Source organism: Dasypus novemcinctus, chromosome 20, assembly GCF_030445035.2.
Source record: "Dasypus novemcinctus isolate mDasNov1 chromosome 20, mDasNov1.1.hap2, whole genome shotgun sequence".
Lineage (NCBI taxonomy): Eukaryota > Metazoa > Chordata > Mammalia > Cingulata > Dasypodidae > Dasypus > Dasypus novemcinctus.
The window spans coordinates 30,852,996-30,872,204 of record NC_080692.1 but is presented as its reverse complement, the minus strand read 5'-3'; the positions used below and the strand labels follow the sequence as shown (position 1 = coordinate 30,872,204).

Genomic DNA, 19,209 nt, shown 5'->3' with positions numbered 1-19,209 from the left:
ATAGAACAAAAAATTTCTGCTATGAGCAGGCATCTCCTGTCTTCTGGGGTTCAATTAACACTGTTAAGCAATTTAGAGCATCTGGTACAATTCTGCCACTATATATAGGAAGCTAAATGCCTAGGTTTCTCCTTCTCATTTCTAATGTGAGAAAGTCAGAATTTGTGTCACCTAAACTCCATTCCACTCCAAGCGACTGTGCCTGAAAACCCTTGAAAGATTCTGGAAATTTCAGACCCAAGTCCTCCACTTTCCATAATTCTTTTTTTTTTTTTTTTTAAAGATTTAGTTATTTATTTATTTCTCTCCCCTCCCCCTCCCCCATTTGTCTGTTCTTTTTGTCTATTTGCTGCCTGTTCCTCCTTGTCCACTTCTGTTGTTGTCAGCGGCACTGGAATCTGTGTTTCTTTTTGTCGCATCATCTTGTTGTGCCAGCTCTCCATGTGTGCAGCGCCATTCCTGGGCAGGCTGCACTTTCTTTCATGCTGGGCGGCTCTCCTTACAGAGTACACTCCTTGTGTGTAGGGCTCCCCTACGCGGGGGACACCCCTGCGTGGCACGGCACTCCTTGCACGCATCAGCACTGCATGTGGGCCAGCTCCACACGGGTCAAGGAGGCCCAGGGTTTGAACTGCGGACCTCCCATGTGGTAGATGGACGCCCTAACCACTGGGCCAAGTCTGCTTCCCTCCATAATTCTTGATGATTCCAATTTCTTTTACTTATATGGAGACTATTATATCTGCAAGTTCCTTGAGAACTAAGCTAAAAATAGTCTACTGTTCTTTAGCACTTTGTTTTTTCTGTTGTTTTTTTCAGAAACCTTTTCCATATTTGCAACTTCGTTTTCCACATTTCACAATTCTTTGGAAAACAGATAGTTCAAGAAGATTTCAAAGTTTTTGAATGGCATCGTGGAGGGTTTTTTTGTTTTTGCACTGATTTTGTATCTTTACAACATTGTATTAAATATTATTTGTCTTGATTACTGAGTTTTCTTGAGTGCCCTCACCCGTAAACTTAAATTTTTCATCCACGGTGAGTGCCTCATTTGCCTGACCCTGGTTCTGGCCCCAGAAAGACTCTCAAGAAGAGACGGTTAGAGGAAGAACAGCAAACTAACCTTTCCCAGAATTTTGTCAGGAAACAGACCAATTAACTAAGCAAAGTAGATACTAGATGTCAAAATAGAATGGATGCCCAGGAAGTGGACTACCTGACAAATTTATGGAGAAAAACCATAAGTAGAAGTGTGGGTGGGTGAGGACAATAGAGACAGCAGAACATCTCAGAGTTGATACTTCCGTTTGCTGATCTTGCCACTCAGAACTTGGACTTTGTCTTCATACCTAGTTTAGTGCCACACTTTCCTGTGTGCAATGGACATGCAAGTAACATATGCTGAATTACACTTACCTAGGGAGTGTGCTCTTGGAAGTTCACCACCCCCATTGCTTCCTCAGAGTAAGTGGTTTTTAATTTTTCTTACAGTATTTCTATATCTTCCAGTGCTATATTTTCCTTGTAATCTTATGGCTTTAAATCTTTGCTTTGAAGGTGAGCAGTAGTTGTATTTTAGTGTTAAATAGGTATAGCATAACTTGTCTCTAGGTAATTACGACTGTGGAGAAAAACACATACCTTATTCAATTTCTTTTTGTATCAATACGGTCCATGTAAAAAATAATGACACTCTCTTTAAATGAGCCTTAGTTAAAAGCCTCCAAATTTAGAAACAATATTTTACATGTATGAAAAGAACATTTTAAGGAATACATTGCTGCCTTGCTCTAATAGCAGCCTACCTGATACCAAATCCCTCCAGAAAATATTAACACTCTGATTAGGTCCTGATACATTTACATCCATAGCATTCCTTTCATAATATAAAGCACACACTTAATGATTAACACTCCCAAAAGGGCATTGGCAGAGTGCTTGGGGAAAATAATATTCACTGTCAAAGACTTAGATATAATTACAAAGTTACAACCTGGTAGTTTGTAACTTGAAAGCATCACAGTTTAGGAGTTAAGTCACAAGACACTGGAGCATATCAGGAATGAACTTACTGGATATTTGTTGGAATCAGCATTTTTCTGTGTGTCACACTGAGTTAGTATTCTAGTGATGCTAATGTAAGATAATAGGTAATGGGTGCAATAATCTGGGGTGGACGAAAAGAGACCAGAGACTGAGGCTGAAAATATGTATAAAATTTTCATAATATAGTATTATCTTCTGAAATCTAACCAAATATCAATAATATTGCAGTTGTTATCTGATCTGATATTCATTACGTACTGTACCAAGTATGTGGGTTTCACATTTTTAGGACTGTTTGGTATGCCTGAAATTATTAGATTAGCAAAATTCTAAATCAGGAAGAAAAGTCTGAGGATTATCAAATAAGTTTCATTATTAACATCCTATGGAGGTCAAGGAAGAGTGGAGGAGTTTGATTATACAAGGAGGACTTGTTTGGGCCTCAGTTATTTTTGATAGAAAAGAGCAAGACATTTTTACCCCATTCAGTTCTAGCAAATAGGGTGGGTGGGTTGAAAGAGGTTGTCAGAAAATGAATACACATGGGAGAGTGTGGGCTATGATGTGGATCACTGAGCATGAAGTGCAGCGGTGCTCTGAGATGTATTCACCAAATCCAATGAATGTCTCATGATGATGGAGGAGATTGTTGCTGTGGGGGGAGGAGTGGGGTCAAGGGGATGGGGGGGTATATAGGGACCTAATATTTTTTTAATGTAATAGTAAAAAAATAAATAAAGACAAAAAAATAAAAACTTAAAAAAAAAGGAAATGAATATAGATACAATGAGACTCATCCAAAGCTATTATCTGTGGTGGCAATCAATGGTCAAGAAAGTTAATGTACTATGATTATAACCATTACCTACAGAGTATCATCTGGGTGTATATTTGAAAAAATAAATAGGATAAAGTCAGAGCAAAAATGTAAGATTGCAGAACATTGGTCTGGTATTGCAATTATTGTGCAACCACACCAAAAACGTCAAGGCTGTGGTTACTGGATAGAGCAGTCAATAAACCAGACAGAGATTTGAGCAGTGACCTAATTTTATTTTGGTCAGATGTGCAAGTGTTTTATCTCTTAGATAAATGAAGAAAGTGCTTGCAAAACACCTATAGAATTTATTCATTAATTCAACAAAACGTACCTACATGTGCCAAATATGCTCTAGGTGCCAAGAATTCAGTAGTGAACAAAACAGAGAAAAATATTTTCCCCCATAGAGTTTATGTTATACTACCATGGAGAAAGTCCATCAATAAAATAAATAATTTTACTTAAAAGATTAGATAGTGTTAAGTGCTATTGAGAAAAATAAAGAAGGGAATTGGAATTTAGCTTTTGGGGAGGGAGTTTACCACATCAAATAGGATAATCGTGAAGGCCTCACTAAGAAGATGCCATTTGAGCCAAGACCTGAATGAGAGACTTCTAGAAAGCTGGGCCAGCAAGTGCAAATGCCCTGAAATAGGAACATAGCCGTCAAGATTAGGAGAAGCTTGTAGGTTAGCGCAACATGGCAGAGTATGTGAATAGAGAGCAGAAGGAAGTGACGTCAGCGGAGCGATGCAGAGCCAGATTATATGTAGATCATTTTATAGATTCAGGTCTGCTTGTTTAACACACTATTTCTACCCAAACAAAAATTAACCCTAAATGAATATTGCCAAGTAACTGAAATTTCCCTGGTCTCTTCCACTATCTACTGTAACTCCATTAATTCTGATAAGCTGAGAAACACCCAGCAGAAAAGAGCTTTTCTCCTGGGCACATGATCCTCCAGTAAACTCCATTAGTTTTAGCATGAATGAATATTTTAAAACACCACCCCATAATGCCTTTCATCTATAGCTTACTTAATAAAATCTTTTAGAAAGAAACTTAGGAAGTAGGTCCTAGTCTACCTTTCACAGGTGAGAAAGTTTGTAATTTATGAAAGTTGAATTTGTTGTCCACAGTCACAAAACTATGAGTAACATGTTCAAACTCAAAGCTGCTGGAATTGAAAGCCTCTGCTCTTAACCACAGCTATATTTCAATAATAAATATAAAATAGTGACTATATGGAACTTTCTCCACTTGCAAATAAAGATGAATTTTCACAGGAGGGAAGGAGGAAGAAGAGATGTTACAAAAAGTAAAATAATGTCCATATACACAACTGGAAAGACATCCTAGAGCTGATCTTAGGATCATTCGCTAGGTATACACACTCTTGCAACACTGATTCTCATCAGGAATTCTAAAATTTTGTCAAATGCTTTTTTTCTGCATCAATTGAGATGTGGTTTTTTTTTTCCCTTTCAGTTTATTAATGTAATTTTTAAAATGTTAACCCCCACTGTATAACTGGGATAAATCTCACTTGATCATGTATATAATTCTTCTAATGTGCTGTTGGATTTTGGTTTGCCAGTATTTTGTTGAAGATTTTTGCATCTACATTCATAAGGGATATTGGTCTGTAATTTTCTTTCCTTATGGTATACTTATCTGGTCCTTGTATTGATATTGGGTGATATCAGTCTCATAGAATGAGTTAGAACATGTTCCCTCCTCTTCAATTTTTTTTAAAAGAGTTTGAACAGGAAATTTTAGGTTATTCTATATCTTACCAGAATAAAAATATTTAAAAACCTATAGAACTATACAACACAAACAGTGAACCCTATTGTAAACTATGGTTAACAGTATGATTGTAATATTGTTTCATCCACTATAACAAAAGTATCAGACAAATGCAAAGTGTTAAAAATAAGGAAAACTCTCTGTGTGTGTGTGTGTGTGTGTGTGTGTGTGTGTGTGTGTGTTGGGGGGAGGGTATATAGGAACTTTGTACTTTCTGCATGATTTTTCTATCAAACTACAATTTCTCTAATATATACATATATATATATATATAAAGTGAATGAATTAAGGGCCTGCATTGTAGACAAAATGCTTTGACTAATTTTCACCAAAAGGGCATGCCTTTCATTTTTCTATGGTACATGGCAATTTTCAAAGTGTTTACATATCTATCTCATTTGATTTTCATACCAATCCTTTTCAAAAGACATGACAAATATTCTTATTTTATCAGTGAGGAAACTCTCAGTTGGAACTTACTGCAAATCCGTTTTGTGCAACTCTACTTTAACAAGGCTGGCAAATGTTCTTTTCTTCCTCCAGCCCTTGACCTGATCATAATTGTCCATATGCTGTCCAATCCACTTCTGAATTTTCTTCCAGATTACTCAGCTGAGTTAACTATGTATATTCCCTTAATTTCTCAGATGTCTGCCTGGGTCCACTTTGGCATCAATGTGCTCTGAAACTTGGCTGTGCTGGGATTCTCCTCCTTGCCTTGACTGTGATAGGGTTGAGTGTTTCAGGTAAATGATGCAATATCTGCCTCAGAACAGTCATCACAAAAATCATCTTATTAAAATAGTTTGAGTGAAAGACCCATAAAATAAAAAGAGTAAAAACAAAAACTATACTGGTAATAATACTAGCCCATAGCCACTCTGAAAACTTCAGCTTTTCATCTGTCTCTTCCTAAAGGTTCCTAGAGTCAGCCTGGGTATTTCACAAGTGCTCCAAGAACAACAATTCAGTGATAAAGATAAAAAGATAACAAAGAAAAAAAATGACCAATAATTTTGCAGTTTATTACATACCACCTAAATCAGAGTGTGCTAGGCAATATTTGCCTTGAGACAAGCATATTTATACTCACTCTGAGGATGAAAAAGTTGTCAAGACCGTCAGCAATTTAAGAGTTTAAATCATGCTCACAAGTTTACAATGTCTATGTGAGTCCACAAGTAACCACTTTGTTCTTATTTGTCTATTATGATGCCTCCCAACTAGACTTTTTTTTCACCAAATTGCTATTGCCTTTAGTCTTGTGTCCATACTCAAGCTTGTTGAGATTGCTTAGTTTCCTGTTGGGATTATTAGAATTAGATTTATTGTTGATAAAACTACAGTTTTATTATTATAGATCTTTCTTCCTGATTTGGGAAGAAAAGTAAAGAAGTGATAAATACAGCATCTCTATTCTGTCATTCATTTCTGTATCTAATCTTTTGTTTTTCTTTATTTAGTGATATTTTTAAGACAAAAACCCATGGATAAAAGCAATATGGAAGCTGAAGTGTACAAGAATGAAACAATAGGTAATTTTGTGATTTAAATTTCCTAAGCATAAAAGAAAGCATTTAATAGATATCATGCATTATCTTATTTAGAGTCATAACAATCACCAATCACATATGTTAAGATACTATTGTCACAGTGGGTGGAGATTCACACAATAACTGAAAGAATATTGATTCCCATCCTGGGGAGTTCTGCCATCTTCTCTAATGGAACAGCAAGAATCCCCCAATTTTAAAGGCAGGGACTAGTGAAGTAGGATGGTCCATTGATGGGCCCGTGATTTTGATGACAGTGCTTATGAACCTTTACTCTTGGAATTGTAACTTAGTCTAGTATTATGGAATGCCTAAGAGTTACCTCCTGAGAGCCTTCTTGTTGCTCAAATGTGACCTCTCTCTAAACTGAACTCAGCATATAAATACATTACCTTCCTCCCAGCATAGGACATGACTCCTGGGGATGAGCTTCCCTGGCACTGAGGGATTACTACCAAGCACCAACTAGCAATGCAACTGGAAAGAAACCTTGACCAAAAGGGAAAAATGTAAAGACAAATGATTTTATATGGCTAAGAGACTTCAAAATGAGTTGGGAGATCACTCCAGAGGTAATGTTTATGCTCATCTCAGCATAAACATGGACAGCCAGAGTAGATACTACCCTAAATAGTGGGGATTCTTTTGGCTGTGGAGACACCGAGGTCCTATGGTCAGGGCAAAAAGCTCAGGAGTTTGGTGCCATGCTAGTGGGCCCCATACTTTGGAGTTTGTGCTCCCACATGTGACAGAGTTGGACACAGTTGTGGTTTCCCTATGCATTGCTCTTCTATCCCTCCTATTTGAACCTATAGTTGGTGCTGGAATTGGTAGGTATAAGTCTAAAGGACTTAAATCTTTGGGCTTTCCATGTGTCAGCTGGGTCCTGAGCCTCAGTGGAGTTCCAACACCTACTCTCCAATTCATTGGACTCACCCAGGACAACTAAAAAGGATGTGAGGATGGACAACCACCACACCAAGGAACTCTGCAAGCAAGAGTCCCATCCATTGGCCATATGGAATTGAAACACCTCTCAGTTAGAGGTGGGGTGGGCATCACATCCCAGAATCCTCAGGAGTGAGGAATAAAATATGGCCTAGAGTAGACTTACTAGTATTCTACTATAAACTTATCATGATTCTATCAATGGAAGAAATTATATCATTGATGTGGAGGCAGTGGCCACTGGAAGTACTAAGGACAGGGAGAGGGAAAACAGGTTAATATGGGGGAATTTTCAGGACTTGGAATTGTCCTGAATGACATTGCAATGGTAGACACAAGCCACTATATATCTTGCCATAACCTAAGAACTGAATGGGAGAAAATGTAAACTACAATGTAAAATATAATCCATTCTTAGTAGCAATGCTCTGATGCAATATATGTACCAAACTAATGAAGGAAGTTGTTAATGTGGAAAAATGTGAGAGGTATGGGAGTGGGGCATATGGAAATCCCTTATATTTTTATGTAATATTTGTATCTTTTGAAAAATAAAAAATATATTTTAAAAAAAGATACTATTATTGTCATCTGACTTTGTTGAGAAACCTGAGGCACAGAAAAGTTAAGTAACTCAAGTATATACAACTAGTATATACTTGATGATGCTGAGAATTGTACATAGGTGGTTTGATTCCAGAGTCTATGATCTTAGCCACCAGGGTTGACTGCCTCATGAAAAGCTGCTGCTAGGATATTCAATAATTAATAACTATATATAAAGTTTAAAAGAAAAATATACATTTAAATAGATTGATGATTTTACTAAACATGGCAAACAGTTAATTTTGTTCTAAAATGAATTCATAGAACTAAAAATGCAGAATAATTTTGTTAATTATATTTCCTGGACATGTAGCCACATTAATCTCTTTCCAGCAAGTAGAGTATTTTAATAAAGGCAACTATTAATGAGTGATTACTACAGAATATAATCTATGATAATCCTTACAGAACAGAAATGTTAAGAAACCTGTAAAAATTCTTCTGGAAAATGGTTTCCAATTGATTACATTAAATAAGCAAATATGTTATTCAGCTATTAGAAATTTTCCTCTAACTTTTTCTCTATTGTATTCCTCATTAATTTAGTGAAATAATTATTTACTTTTATTTTTTAATCTTCCTTAAAGCAGGAATTTGTTAGAGGTATTTTATATTGTCAGTGTAGTGAAATAAGCACTTGTGATGGATTCAAAAAATTATGCAAGAGTCTTAACTCTACCATCACATGATGGTGTAGATTTGAACAAGTTTTTATTTTATTTTTCATGGTATCTTACATGTAAATCTAGCTGTTTACATTGTATTGATGACGTTTATTGATTCTAATAGTTTATGAATCCATTGATGCTTATTATAACTGATCAATAATATCCAGCGCCTGATACCAGAATCAACAGTAGGTCTCCAAAATCTCAAAATTATAATGAATTCATTAATTGTTTTCACAGTGATAATCACTGACAATAAAGCACAGATAACGACCTGTGTGTGACTTGTGGTAGTAGGACAGGTTAAAAATATAATACTTATGTAATTCTTGTTTCTCTTTCTTACTTAAGAAAGACCACGTCCATTAGAGTGCCCAGTAGATTGGCATCCACTCCAAGAAAAATGCTTGTTTTTTTCTGACACTTTCAAGTCCTGGAGTAACAGCTCATCAGACTGTCACACAAAGAAATCCAGCTTGCTGCTTATTCAAGATCAGAAAGAACTGGTAAATGATGACATATAAATAAATCTTAATGAAATTTGACATCTCTTTAACCATGTCAAATCAAAGCTTGGGCTTTAAGTGAATGGTTCTATGCAAATAGAAATAAAGCCTTGACTTCAAGAAGTTCACATGGTCTGATTCCAAAACAGAAATGGAAACAAATAATTAAATCTAATGTTATAAATACAATGATAGAAATATATAAATCTAGATACATATCTCTAAGAACAAATGATTACCTATGATGGGAAATCAGGAAAGGTTTTATAAAAAGGTCACGCTTGAAAGTATGTTTAGGGAATGAGTAAAAGAATGCAGAAAATGAACAAACAAACAGATTCAGTATTCAGTCATGTCTTCTGTTCCATTTGTAGAGACACATACAGCGTCTAATAAATACTGGAGGACTTTTATTTTGGATTGGATTGAATTTTTCATTATCGGAGAGGAACTGGAAGTGGATAAATGGCTCATTTTTCGATTCTGATATGTGAGTATTAGATTACCTAATTTTAATATTCAAGTCTTATCAGGTTTACATTGGAAGATATTAATATTTTTCTTAAAGTTTAAGTTCATAGCTTTTATTTAACTTAGAAATTCTCAAGAGTTTCAAAATAGGCCAAGGAAATGGATGAATCCCATTGGTTAAAAACATTCCACATATGAAAAGACAGAATTCCTTCATAAAGAATGTATGCAATGGAGTTTTAGGAGAAAAGGAATAGGCTAACTTCTTTGGGACAGGCACGAAAAGTTAAAAATCTCTAACTGGGACTATTGACACACAGAATTTGTGCAGTAATGTTTTACAATCTATAGAGCAATGTACCTCGTGAATCATGAAACCAATTTAGAGGGACCACAACCAGAATTAACACAACAAATATAAAGGGAAACAGTAGTAAATATCAGAACATGTAATTCAGACATCTGAGGAAGTACACATGTTGTGACAACTGCTATGGTTGATTATAACTGGTGGTGTGAATGTGACAATTATTTGGGGGGGATATGATATATACATACATGTCACATTTTCTATATTCTATTTTCTCTCTGGTATCCCATTTTAGTTCTTTGTGTAAGATGGTCAAAATAATCAGCAGCATAACAGGAGGGTCGATGTTACACAATTAAATTACATACATTAACAGAATTCATAGGCAAATGTGTAGATAATCAACCAAGTTTCTGTAAAGATCTGCCAATGTGTTTTTTAGAAGAGGGGCTTTATGTGACATTTTATGAATCTATGAATGAGTGCAACGTTTAATCAAACTTGTACAAATTGCATTTAAAATGACTTTTTATTATCAGTAAAAAAAGAATGATGGGAGGAATAGCATAGCAGCATGTTCAAGTTTACATGGTATATGGTTATAATTTATTAATTATTTGAAAATATTAAGCACCAAAAGCAATGCTGGCTTGATTAACAAATTTTTGCTTTGGCCACATTCTAAAATATTTTTGAAAGTGCAAAACTTGAAAAAATTAAGGTTATTTAAAATTACTATTCTGAACTAGAATGAATTTAGAAAATGGCAAACACACCTACATTATATTTACATGCAGATGAAACTCTATTTGACATTAATGTATTGTTTGCTTTATCTTATATAATAAAGGTTAATTTTGGAATATTAAATTTATTACATATATATGTTTATGTGTATGTTTCTTTATTGGACCATGACATAAAATAATTATTTTATTATGGTTCATATGAGAGAAAGAAAGAGAGAGAGAGGAAGGAAGAAGAAAGGAAGGAAGGGGGAAGGAGGGGGAGAAAAAAGGGAGAAAAAGGGAGAAAGGAAGACACAAATATCTGTTAGCAAAAATATATGTAAAGTGGGTGGATTGAATTTAGAGGAAAATCCCATTTAAATCTGATGATAAAAGTGATCAGGTTAAACTGTAGGGCATCATGCTGTATAAGAAAAAGCATCAGTTGGGCCTTACTTTTATTTTAACTCTTTGTGCACTGGCTTTCAGATAGGTAAATAAGTTAATAATAATAATTCTTTCACAGATTTGTGGGGATTAAATGAGATAATGTTAGAAAACTAGGCACATATGTGGTTTTGGAGAGCCTTTTTGTAGAGGGAGTATAGTAACTTGGCCAGCTTAGTTTTAAACAATTACTGTTAAAATTTTAAGAATCAGAAGAAAGGAAGAGATACAAGTTAGCAGACTTTTGCACTAGCCCAGCTGAGGGAAGTCTGTGGTTTGACTAAAGAGATGGCCCTAGGAAGATATCTGATTGGGACTCCACAAAGTAGTGGAACAAAGAACCAAAAGAAAAGCAAGGACAAAGTCACCTCCCCTACCTCCCCTATCCAGTACCACCACCCTCACCCACTGCCACTCTCCTCACCCACTGCCAGCCCCCTCACCCAGTGCCACTCCCCTCACCCAGTGTCACCCCCCAACCCTGTTTGAGACCAATAGGTCTTGAGTCACCCCATCCTTGAAACCTGAACCTAATATTGCCTGTCCCATTGTGTGAATTCTATTCCTATACCTACCTCCAGTGAACTACAAGAATCATGCTTGTATGAAACTAATAATATATTGCAGTGGATATCAGTTTGGATGGAGAAGGGGAAGAGAACTGACTGTATAGCACTTCAACACTTCCACAGAGCCTCTTTTCCAGGCTGCATCAGAATTCTGTGGAGACTGGGTCACCACTACCCTCTATATACTAATTATATTTATTGAACACATGTTTTCTTGCTGCACTTTCACAAGCATCATTTCAATGCCTCCCCCAAATATTAGACTGTGGCTCCCTTACATATTTTTTTTAAAAAAACTGAGGCTCAGTGAAGGTAAGAAACTTGGCATATGGCATGCTGGTAATAGAACCAGGAGATTCAACTCCCTGTCTCCAAAGATTCCTCTTTTTTGTGTAGCATTTTAAAGTTTCTTCTTAAGATTCTTTTTCGTGATGAACCTATATATTCCAGGGTTTGTATTAGCTTTATCTTCAGTAGCATCACATTATTTACCATTATTTATGCATATAATTTAAATCTCATTATTAGCCCTAGGAAATGCTAGGGTACATGAAAAGAATTATGTGAGAAAGTCCTAAATGTTAAATGAGGCTTTTCCTTTGCTCCACAGATTACGAATTATTGGTGATGCTGAGGAAAACAACTGTGTTTACATCACAAACAAAAATATTTTTTCTGACATTTGTGATATAGAAAATAAATGGATCTGCCAGAAAGAACCAAAACCTGTCACAGATAAAGTATGTCCTGACACTTGACTATGGATCCCATCTGAACTTCTTTACTTAATTACATGCAGATCACAGTACTTAACTGTATACTTTTGTTACTAATGTATTTTTCATGACACAAAAAGAAGAAATGCTGAAATTCTAAAACCGTTACAAATTTTAAAGATGTTCATGTCTAACCAACTTATTCTATAAATGAAGAAACAGAGGCAAACAGAATGCATGTGCCATTTTAAGAAAGTGGTATTTAGTGGGAGGAAGACCTTAACAGTTGAGGAGATTGGATGCTAATCAGGGCTTGCACATGTGACCCTCACTGATTCTCTCTATGCCTTTGCTAAACTATAGGAAAGTTGCAATAAATGATTTCTAACATCCCCACAGCTCTCACAGTCTATGATTTTTCCTACCATCACAAAACTGGGTAGTGGCAGAATCTTAACCAAAGTCCTTTTTCTTTATACATCAGAACTCAACAAATAAAGAAGTGCGGGAAAGGACCTTAAATCTACTCCCCATACCAAAGCTCTTCCCATTTTAATTTTTCTCTTTGTTTTCCTTCAATATCTCCTTTTTATGGCTCACACATGAGTTACAAGTATTATGTATTTGAAATTTTCATGCTCGGAATGGAAAACAAGCTATATGTTTTGAACTCTGCAGCTGGGGAAATTAAAAGTTAAAAAAGAGAACATTTATGCTGGAATACATATCTTGAGTGCCCACTTTTCAAGAAAAATTGTCAAATTTTGGATGGAAAACAATTCAGTGGCAATGTGAAGTTCCTCTATAAGGAGAAGTAATAAAATTTCTTTAAAAATTTGATCTAGTTACACAGATAATTCAATGCCAAAGTGAATTTAAAAATTCAAGTATAAAACAACTTCTCAGTATTCTATTCCCCATACATGAAGATTTATAATATTTTCTAATTATAAATTAGAAGGTTTTGATGTTCAAACACATCAAAAAATCCAAAGCATAATTTATTTTGTGCCAATTAGGAAATAAATTATTTAGGCAAACCTTTAGACAGAGACATCATTATAAAATAACATATGTGGCTCAGGGGATTAGTGCCTCCCTCCCACTTGGGAGGTCCCAGAATTTGGTACCTGATGCCTCCTAGAAAGAGAAGACCTGCACACAGAAAATGCAAACAACAAGGGGACAGGGAGAAATAAATTAATAAATCTTAAAAAAAAATTGTTACTGTTTTTATGTAATTGAAGTCTTTTTAAACAATTTTAAAAGTGAAAAGAAAAAAACATGATAAAAGTGAAATTTTGAAGTGTGTAATGCTTTTGAGGAGAGACCCACAGTGACACTAGCAGGAAAACAGAAATATGAAGAAACTACTCCCATGATGGGCAGTGCCCATTTCCACCTCTTTGAAATGATGCCCTTAGCAACTGTCTGCAGTCGTTCAGGATAAAGCACTCTGAGTCCACCCAGTTAGTCCAAAACTCGTTCCAAACTTTGACCCTTTACTCCTCCTCTACTTGTTACATATGAAGTCAAGTGCCCCTTAAAGCATGCATCGTATGAAACTTTTACAGTGAAACTATCCCAAGAAGTTAGGTTATCTGTCACTGTCACTTGCTATCTCAGTATTAGATAACTTAAAGATGTCAGAAACGATAACTGCTGAGGTCATATATGAAACTTATATTATGAAGGTACAATTCCATGAGGAAAGCACTTATAACCACATTCTAGGCAAATAAAAAATATTAAATCTAAGGGGAAATTTTTGTTACAGTATTTGTGTTAATGTTTATAGACAATAAACTTACCTCAACTCCTAGCCATGCCTTACGAGCCTCTTGGTATGTCATCCAAGGTCTGCCATCTGTTCCCAGTGTTGTCTTCCGCCATGTGCAGTCCATACCTAAGCCCACTGACCCCTTACCTTCTCCAAACATACCCTGACCTTTTGTGACTTCATGGTTTAATGCATGTTGTCCCATAAGCCTCACATGCTCTTATCACCCAGCCCCTTCATTCATCACATAGAAAAATCCTGTAAATATAGAAAGCTTTAGCCAAAGCTAATTCCTTTCTGATTTTTTCTTGAGCTTCTCCTTGCCTCACAATTTGTCATCTCTTTCTTGCCACTTTTCTAAAACATATTTTAATTCTTTCTTCATTATATTATAGTTGTATTTATGTTTGTAGGACTGACGCCCTTCTTTTGCTGGAGTTGGACAAATACTGAATTGGGCAATTGAAGGAAATAAAGAGATAGTCACAAACCAGTTTTAAATAGAGTAAGCTCAGAGGAGGTCATTCTTAGCAGAGTAATGACCTGCAGTAAAAGGATCCTGAGGATAGACAAATAGATTTCCTTCCATATATTTTCTATGCCAAGTGTTTTAATCTGAACTCTTTTTGCTTCTGTTTTAACTCCTCACTGACCTATCCCACAGAGCTCTTCAATATGTATGGTGTTGCTTAAAAAGGTAGAAAATCACCTATGATGGAAAAAAATATATATATTGTTGATGCATTAGCCTAGCTTTTTTCTTTCTTTTTCTCCTTTTTTCCTTCCCTCCTCCCTTTCTCTTTCTCTTTCCCTTTCCCTCTCTCCCTCTTTCCTTCCCTTTCTTTTTTTCCTTCCTCTCTCTCTCTCTTTCAACAGATTTATCCAGAAGCATACCATCCCCATTTGTTTCCCTGACAACACCCTGTTTATTTACTTCATAATATATGAAAATGGATTTTTCATTGATTTGTTTTGCTTATTATTATGGTTATCATCATGAGAGTAAAAATTTTCTTAGTGTTGCTTACCTCTGCATGGTTATGACACAATAAATACTTCCTAAAGAAATAAACAAATTCTATAAGAAATTTTATCTATCAATTTGTTTCAGCTTGTTTTTTGCTAAAGCAGTTGTGACAAAGCAGTGGTTTGGCCTGAAACTATTCAAACACTTCCTTACTGACATATATGGTCCCAGGTAATGATTATTGCCTGGAGCCTATGCTAGTATTCCTGGTAAAATATCTTTATGTGGTTTGGATAGCCTCCTAATACAATGGCTGATCTCAAAAAGGGAGTTTGACAAGAGGCCCATTTTTCAAAGAATGATTTGTCAACGCTTAACGGGTGCCTCACCAAGAAAGCTATGACCTAAATCTGACCTCCCATGTGTGAAACCAATTTGACTTCCTCTCTCAACAGAATCTTTCAGGGCCCTTTTAAAACATTAGGAAATGTGACTTTTCTACACATGCCTCTTCTGCCCTTTTATTTAACCTGTGGTTGGCACTGAGGTTGGTGTATGCCCTAGAGACTTGAATCCCTGGGCTGTCCATGTGCCATCTGGGCCCTGAGCCTCAGCAGAGTTGCAATATCTACTCTCCAGCTCATTGGACTTACCCAGGTCAGCTCACAAGGAGGTGAGGATGGCCAACCACCACACCAAGGAACCAACTGAGAGAATATACAAGAGTCCCATCCACCAGCAGTGTGGGATCAAAGGCCCCTCTCAATTGAGACATAGAGTGGGCATCGCCAACCCAGGGTCCTCAGGATGGAGGAACAAAATATGGACTAGAGTGGACTTACTGGTATTCTACTGTTGAATTATTGTGACTCTAGCAGTGGAAGAAATTATATCATTAATGTGGAGACAGTGGTCACAGGAGTTGCTGAAGGCAGGGAGAGGGAAATGGAGGTGTGATATGGGGGATTTGGGGGACTTAGAGTTGTCCTGAATTACATTGCAGGGACAGATGCAGGATACTATATACCCTGCCATAACCCACTGAAAGGGCTGGGAGAGAGTGTAAACTAAATTCATGATTAGCAAGTGGTTGCCTCCGTGGCAGCAGCTCTGTCAGTTGCACAGTCTTTATCAGAAGAGATTGCTATAGCCACTGGCATGTGGTTAATCTCTTGAATGTTCTGTTTTCAGTCCCCATCAGTTAAGAGACAGCAGACCCAGGGTTGTCTCTCCCTGGCTGCAAGTGTGTTCTCTCAAGGCTTGCTCTACATTGCGCTTGCCAGCTGGTGCTGTGCCTCATGGGTAATGGGCACTCATCGCAGGATAAATGGAGGTCATTTTTCATGTGACAGGCATCTCCCAGGTGTAGCTTTTCTTCACCTGTGAAGGTGACCCAGACCATTCCACTACTTGGTTTGGGAGGCAAACAAACAAAAAACAACATTGGGCACTGTAAAATTAAACTTTACTTTGGATTATCCATTGTGCTTCGTGGAAAGTTTTCAGTATTCAACTTTAAGAAATAAGTACCTGAAATATGGCTAAAATTTCTTAGATAAAAGCCATTCCAATAGGCATGATCTCTAAACATAATTCCAATTCTGGCTACAATTGTTCTCCAGTAACTTGTTTTATTCACCAGCTCATGTTTGGCTATTTTTCACTTATTATTTCTGATTTTCAGGCTCAGTGTGTGAAAAGTAATATCCAATTTGTCCTTTGGCTCTCAAGTGAAGAACATAAAAGGCTTTAAAACGGTGATTAATTTATAGGTAGAAGCCAAGTGATTTTACCAGCAATTTTTTTTTCACCAGCTAATATGATATTTACTAGCCAGATAAAGGTGATTTTTTTACTTAAAAAAAAAAAAAAAAAAGATTTTTACCAGTCAAGTGACTCAAGTGACTTTTATCAACAATGGCAGGGTGGATCTAGAACATAAACTTCTCAAGTACAATTATCTTTGTCTGTTTCTCCACAGATGTATCCCAAGAAACTAGAAAAATGCCTGGCACATGACAGGCACTCTGTGACTATTGAATGAATGGTGGTACAAAAGGAACCAATATTCAATTTCAGAATCGAAACTCAGTAGGAAAGTGTGGTCCCCTGGCTAGTTAACAACCACTGTTCTGGAGATGGTGTGTGTGGTGAAAATGCCTTTGTTCATGCCACTTTTCTGATTGAATTCCTTTATTTTCTTCTTTTCTTGTTGAAACCTTGGAATAATTTTTAGGATTCAAATTAAGTCTATCTCTATGAGCTGCCTGTGACTGTTCCAGAATGCAGTAAGGAACTTTCTTTATGAACTCTTGTTGCCTTTTTAATCTAGATCACACACTTAATGTTAAATATTGCCTCTTTCAGTTTCTTTCCCTTTCCCCCCCCCCCTTTTTTTTGTCATGCTAAAGCAAATGCAGGTCTTTAAGGCCAATTATTATAGTATTTTAGATTCTTCACACCACTTAGCACTGGCTTAGTGAGGTCAGAAGGAGAGACACCTAAAGAGAGGTCAACTCACTTCAATACAAGTGTTGGTGTCGCCACCAAAACCACAACTCACAGAGGCCCCAGTGGAAAAATGTTTCACTCAAGGTGAGAAGAGATAGGCAAGGTAAGCTTCACTAGTGGGTGTCAGTTTCCCACAACCAGGGGGTCTGAAGGTGTGGCTAATGCAGGGAGATATTCTCCAAACAGCACTCCTCTCATGTACTGCCTTAGCGGAGGAACCCCACTCCCTGCCTGGCAGGGACAGATACACTGCCAGGATGTGAACTGGATATCCTAAAATACACCCGCCAGAGTCAGACTATCTCCATGACTGTTGGCATATGCTTGGAACAAACGTAATTGTGGATCTCAGAGAAATGCAGCAGACTGCTCTAGGGCCCTGCCCTACCTCACTTAGCACAGAATTGTGCTGCCTCTCGCTTATCTATATTCCTTCCTAAATTAGAAGCCATTGCAGGTATCAATCAGAGACAGACAAAAACATTCAAGAGAAATCATCATTAAACCAAAATAACCCACAAACTTTCTAATCAAATCAGAGCAAACAAATCATCTGTGAACTAAAATATTTTGCATTTAATTAGTGGATTTATATAATGCTAAACTAAAATTATAATAGAAATGATAAGTACAAGTACCACAACCATTTATTTATGCTCATGACTACAGGTTAGCTGGAAGTTTCCACTAATCTGAGTCAGGCTTGGCTGATTTGGGCTGGCCTCACTCAGACATCCAGGGGTGCTCACCGTTGACTGGGGCTGGCTAGTCAAGAATGACTGCAGTCACATATGGGCTCACTGTCCACTTGCCTGGTAGATCTCCGTGCTTCCCATCTCCCATCAGTTTAGCCCAAGTTGTTCACAGGGTAGCTGGGGAGAGTTGCTTCCAACCGAATACTGTCACTACCTCCAAATTCTATTGGTCAAAGCAAGCCAAAGCACCATGTCAGATTCAAGGAGTAGGGAAAGAGACTTTTTCTTGTGATGGGGGAGATACAAAATGACTTTGCCAAGTACATAGATACAAGGAGGGGTCAAAAATGGTACTTTTTAAAAAAACTTAATATGCATATAATCCTTTAAAATTATCTATGTACCACACTTCACGTGGTATATGTGGAGAATTTTTTTCCATTAATTGGGAAGTTGGAATAGATGTCTTCAAAGATATTTCACAATGGTAGGATTCAACAATTCTATGATTTCACCCACAGAAATGAGAGAGAGAGAGAAAGAGAGGGAGACAGAGGAAGGGAGGAAGGGAGAAAGGAGGAGGGAGGGAGAGAGAGAACTTTTAATCAATCTAATGTGTCAAATGAATTGAAAAAATTTTTTTTCATGAAAAATGGATTTTAGTTTTGAGGTGAGAAAGTGGTAAATAGTTTTAAAACAGTGGACATGATAAAAATATTAATAAGGAAAAATATGGATTTTTTTAAACAACTGGAAGGCAGGATGAGGACATCAGCCTCCCAGGAGTGGCATGTCAGAAAGTAGGAGTGGGTCAGGGACAGGATGAACTGACTGCAGTGCAAAAAAGATGGAGTTCCCAGTGTAATTTATTCAGAACCAGCTCTCTCTAATTCCTTTACTCATCAAAAAATTATCATTTGAATCTTGCCAGGTTCTCAGCGTATTTTCCATTGCCCACTGCCTCTCCATCCCTCAATGTCCTGCTGCTTTACCCTCCCCTCATTGTCAGCCCTATCCCCTGGACTGTGTTGGACAGTAATAGAAGCAGGTCCAGGG

General features: G+C 36.8%; 1 protein-coding gene across 1 annotated transcript; it reads left to right on the top strand.

The window, feature by feature from the left end:
- Positions 1-1,318: 1,318 nt before the first annotated feature.
- Positions 1,319-15,047, top strand: KLRB1 (killer cell lectin like receptor B1). The gene is made up of 6 exons (XM_004451180.4): positions 1,319-1,464; positions 5,326-5,424; positions 6,142-6,213; positions 8,805-8,959; positions 9,334-9,449; positions 12,095-15,047. The coding sequence occupies exons 1-6, from the start codon at positions 1,380-1,382 to the stop codon at positions 12,240-12,242; spliced, it is 675 nt and encodes a 224-aa protein (XP_004451237.1). The 5' UTR covers positions 1,319-1,379; the 3' UTR covers positions 12,243-15,047.
- Positions 15,048-19,209: the final 4,162 nt, after the last annotated feature.

Coding starts and splice junctions, on each gene's coding strand:
- KLRB1 (XM_004451180.4), top strand. CDS start 1,380: ATGGACATGCAAGTAACATATGCTGAATTACACTTACCTAGGGAGTGT. Junction 6,214..8,804: donor GTACAAGAATGAAACAATAG/GTAATTTTGTGA, acceptor TTCTTACTTAAG/AAAGACCACGTCCATTAGAG. Junction 9,450..12,094: donor TCATTTTTCGATTCTGATAT/GTGAGTATTAGA, acceptor TTTGCTCCACAG/ATTACGAATTATTGGTGATG.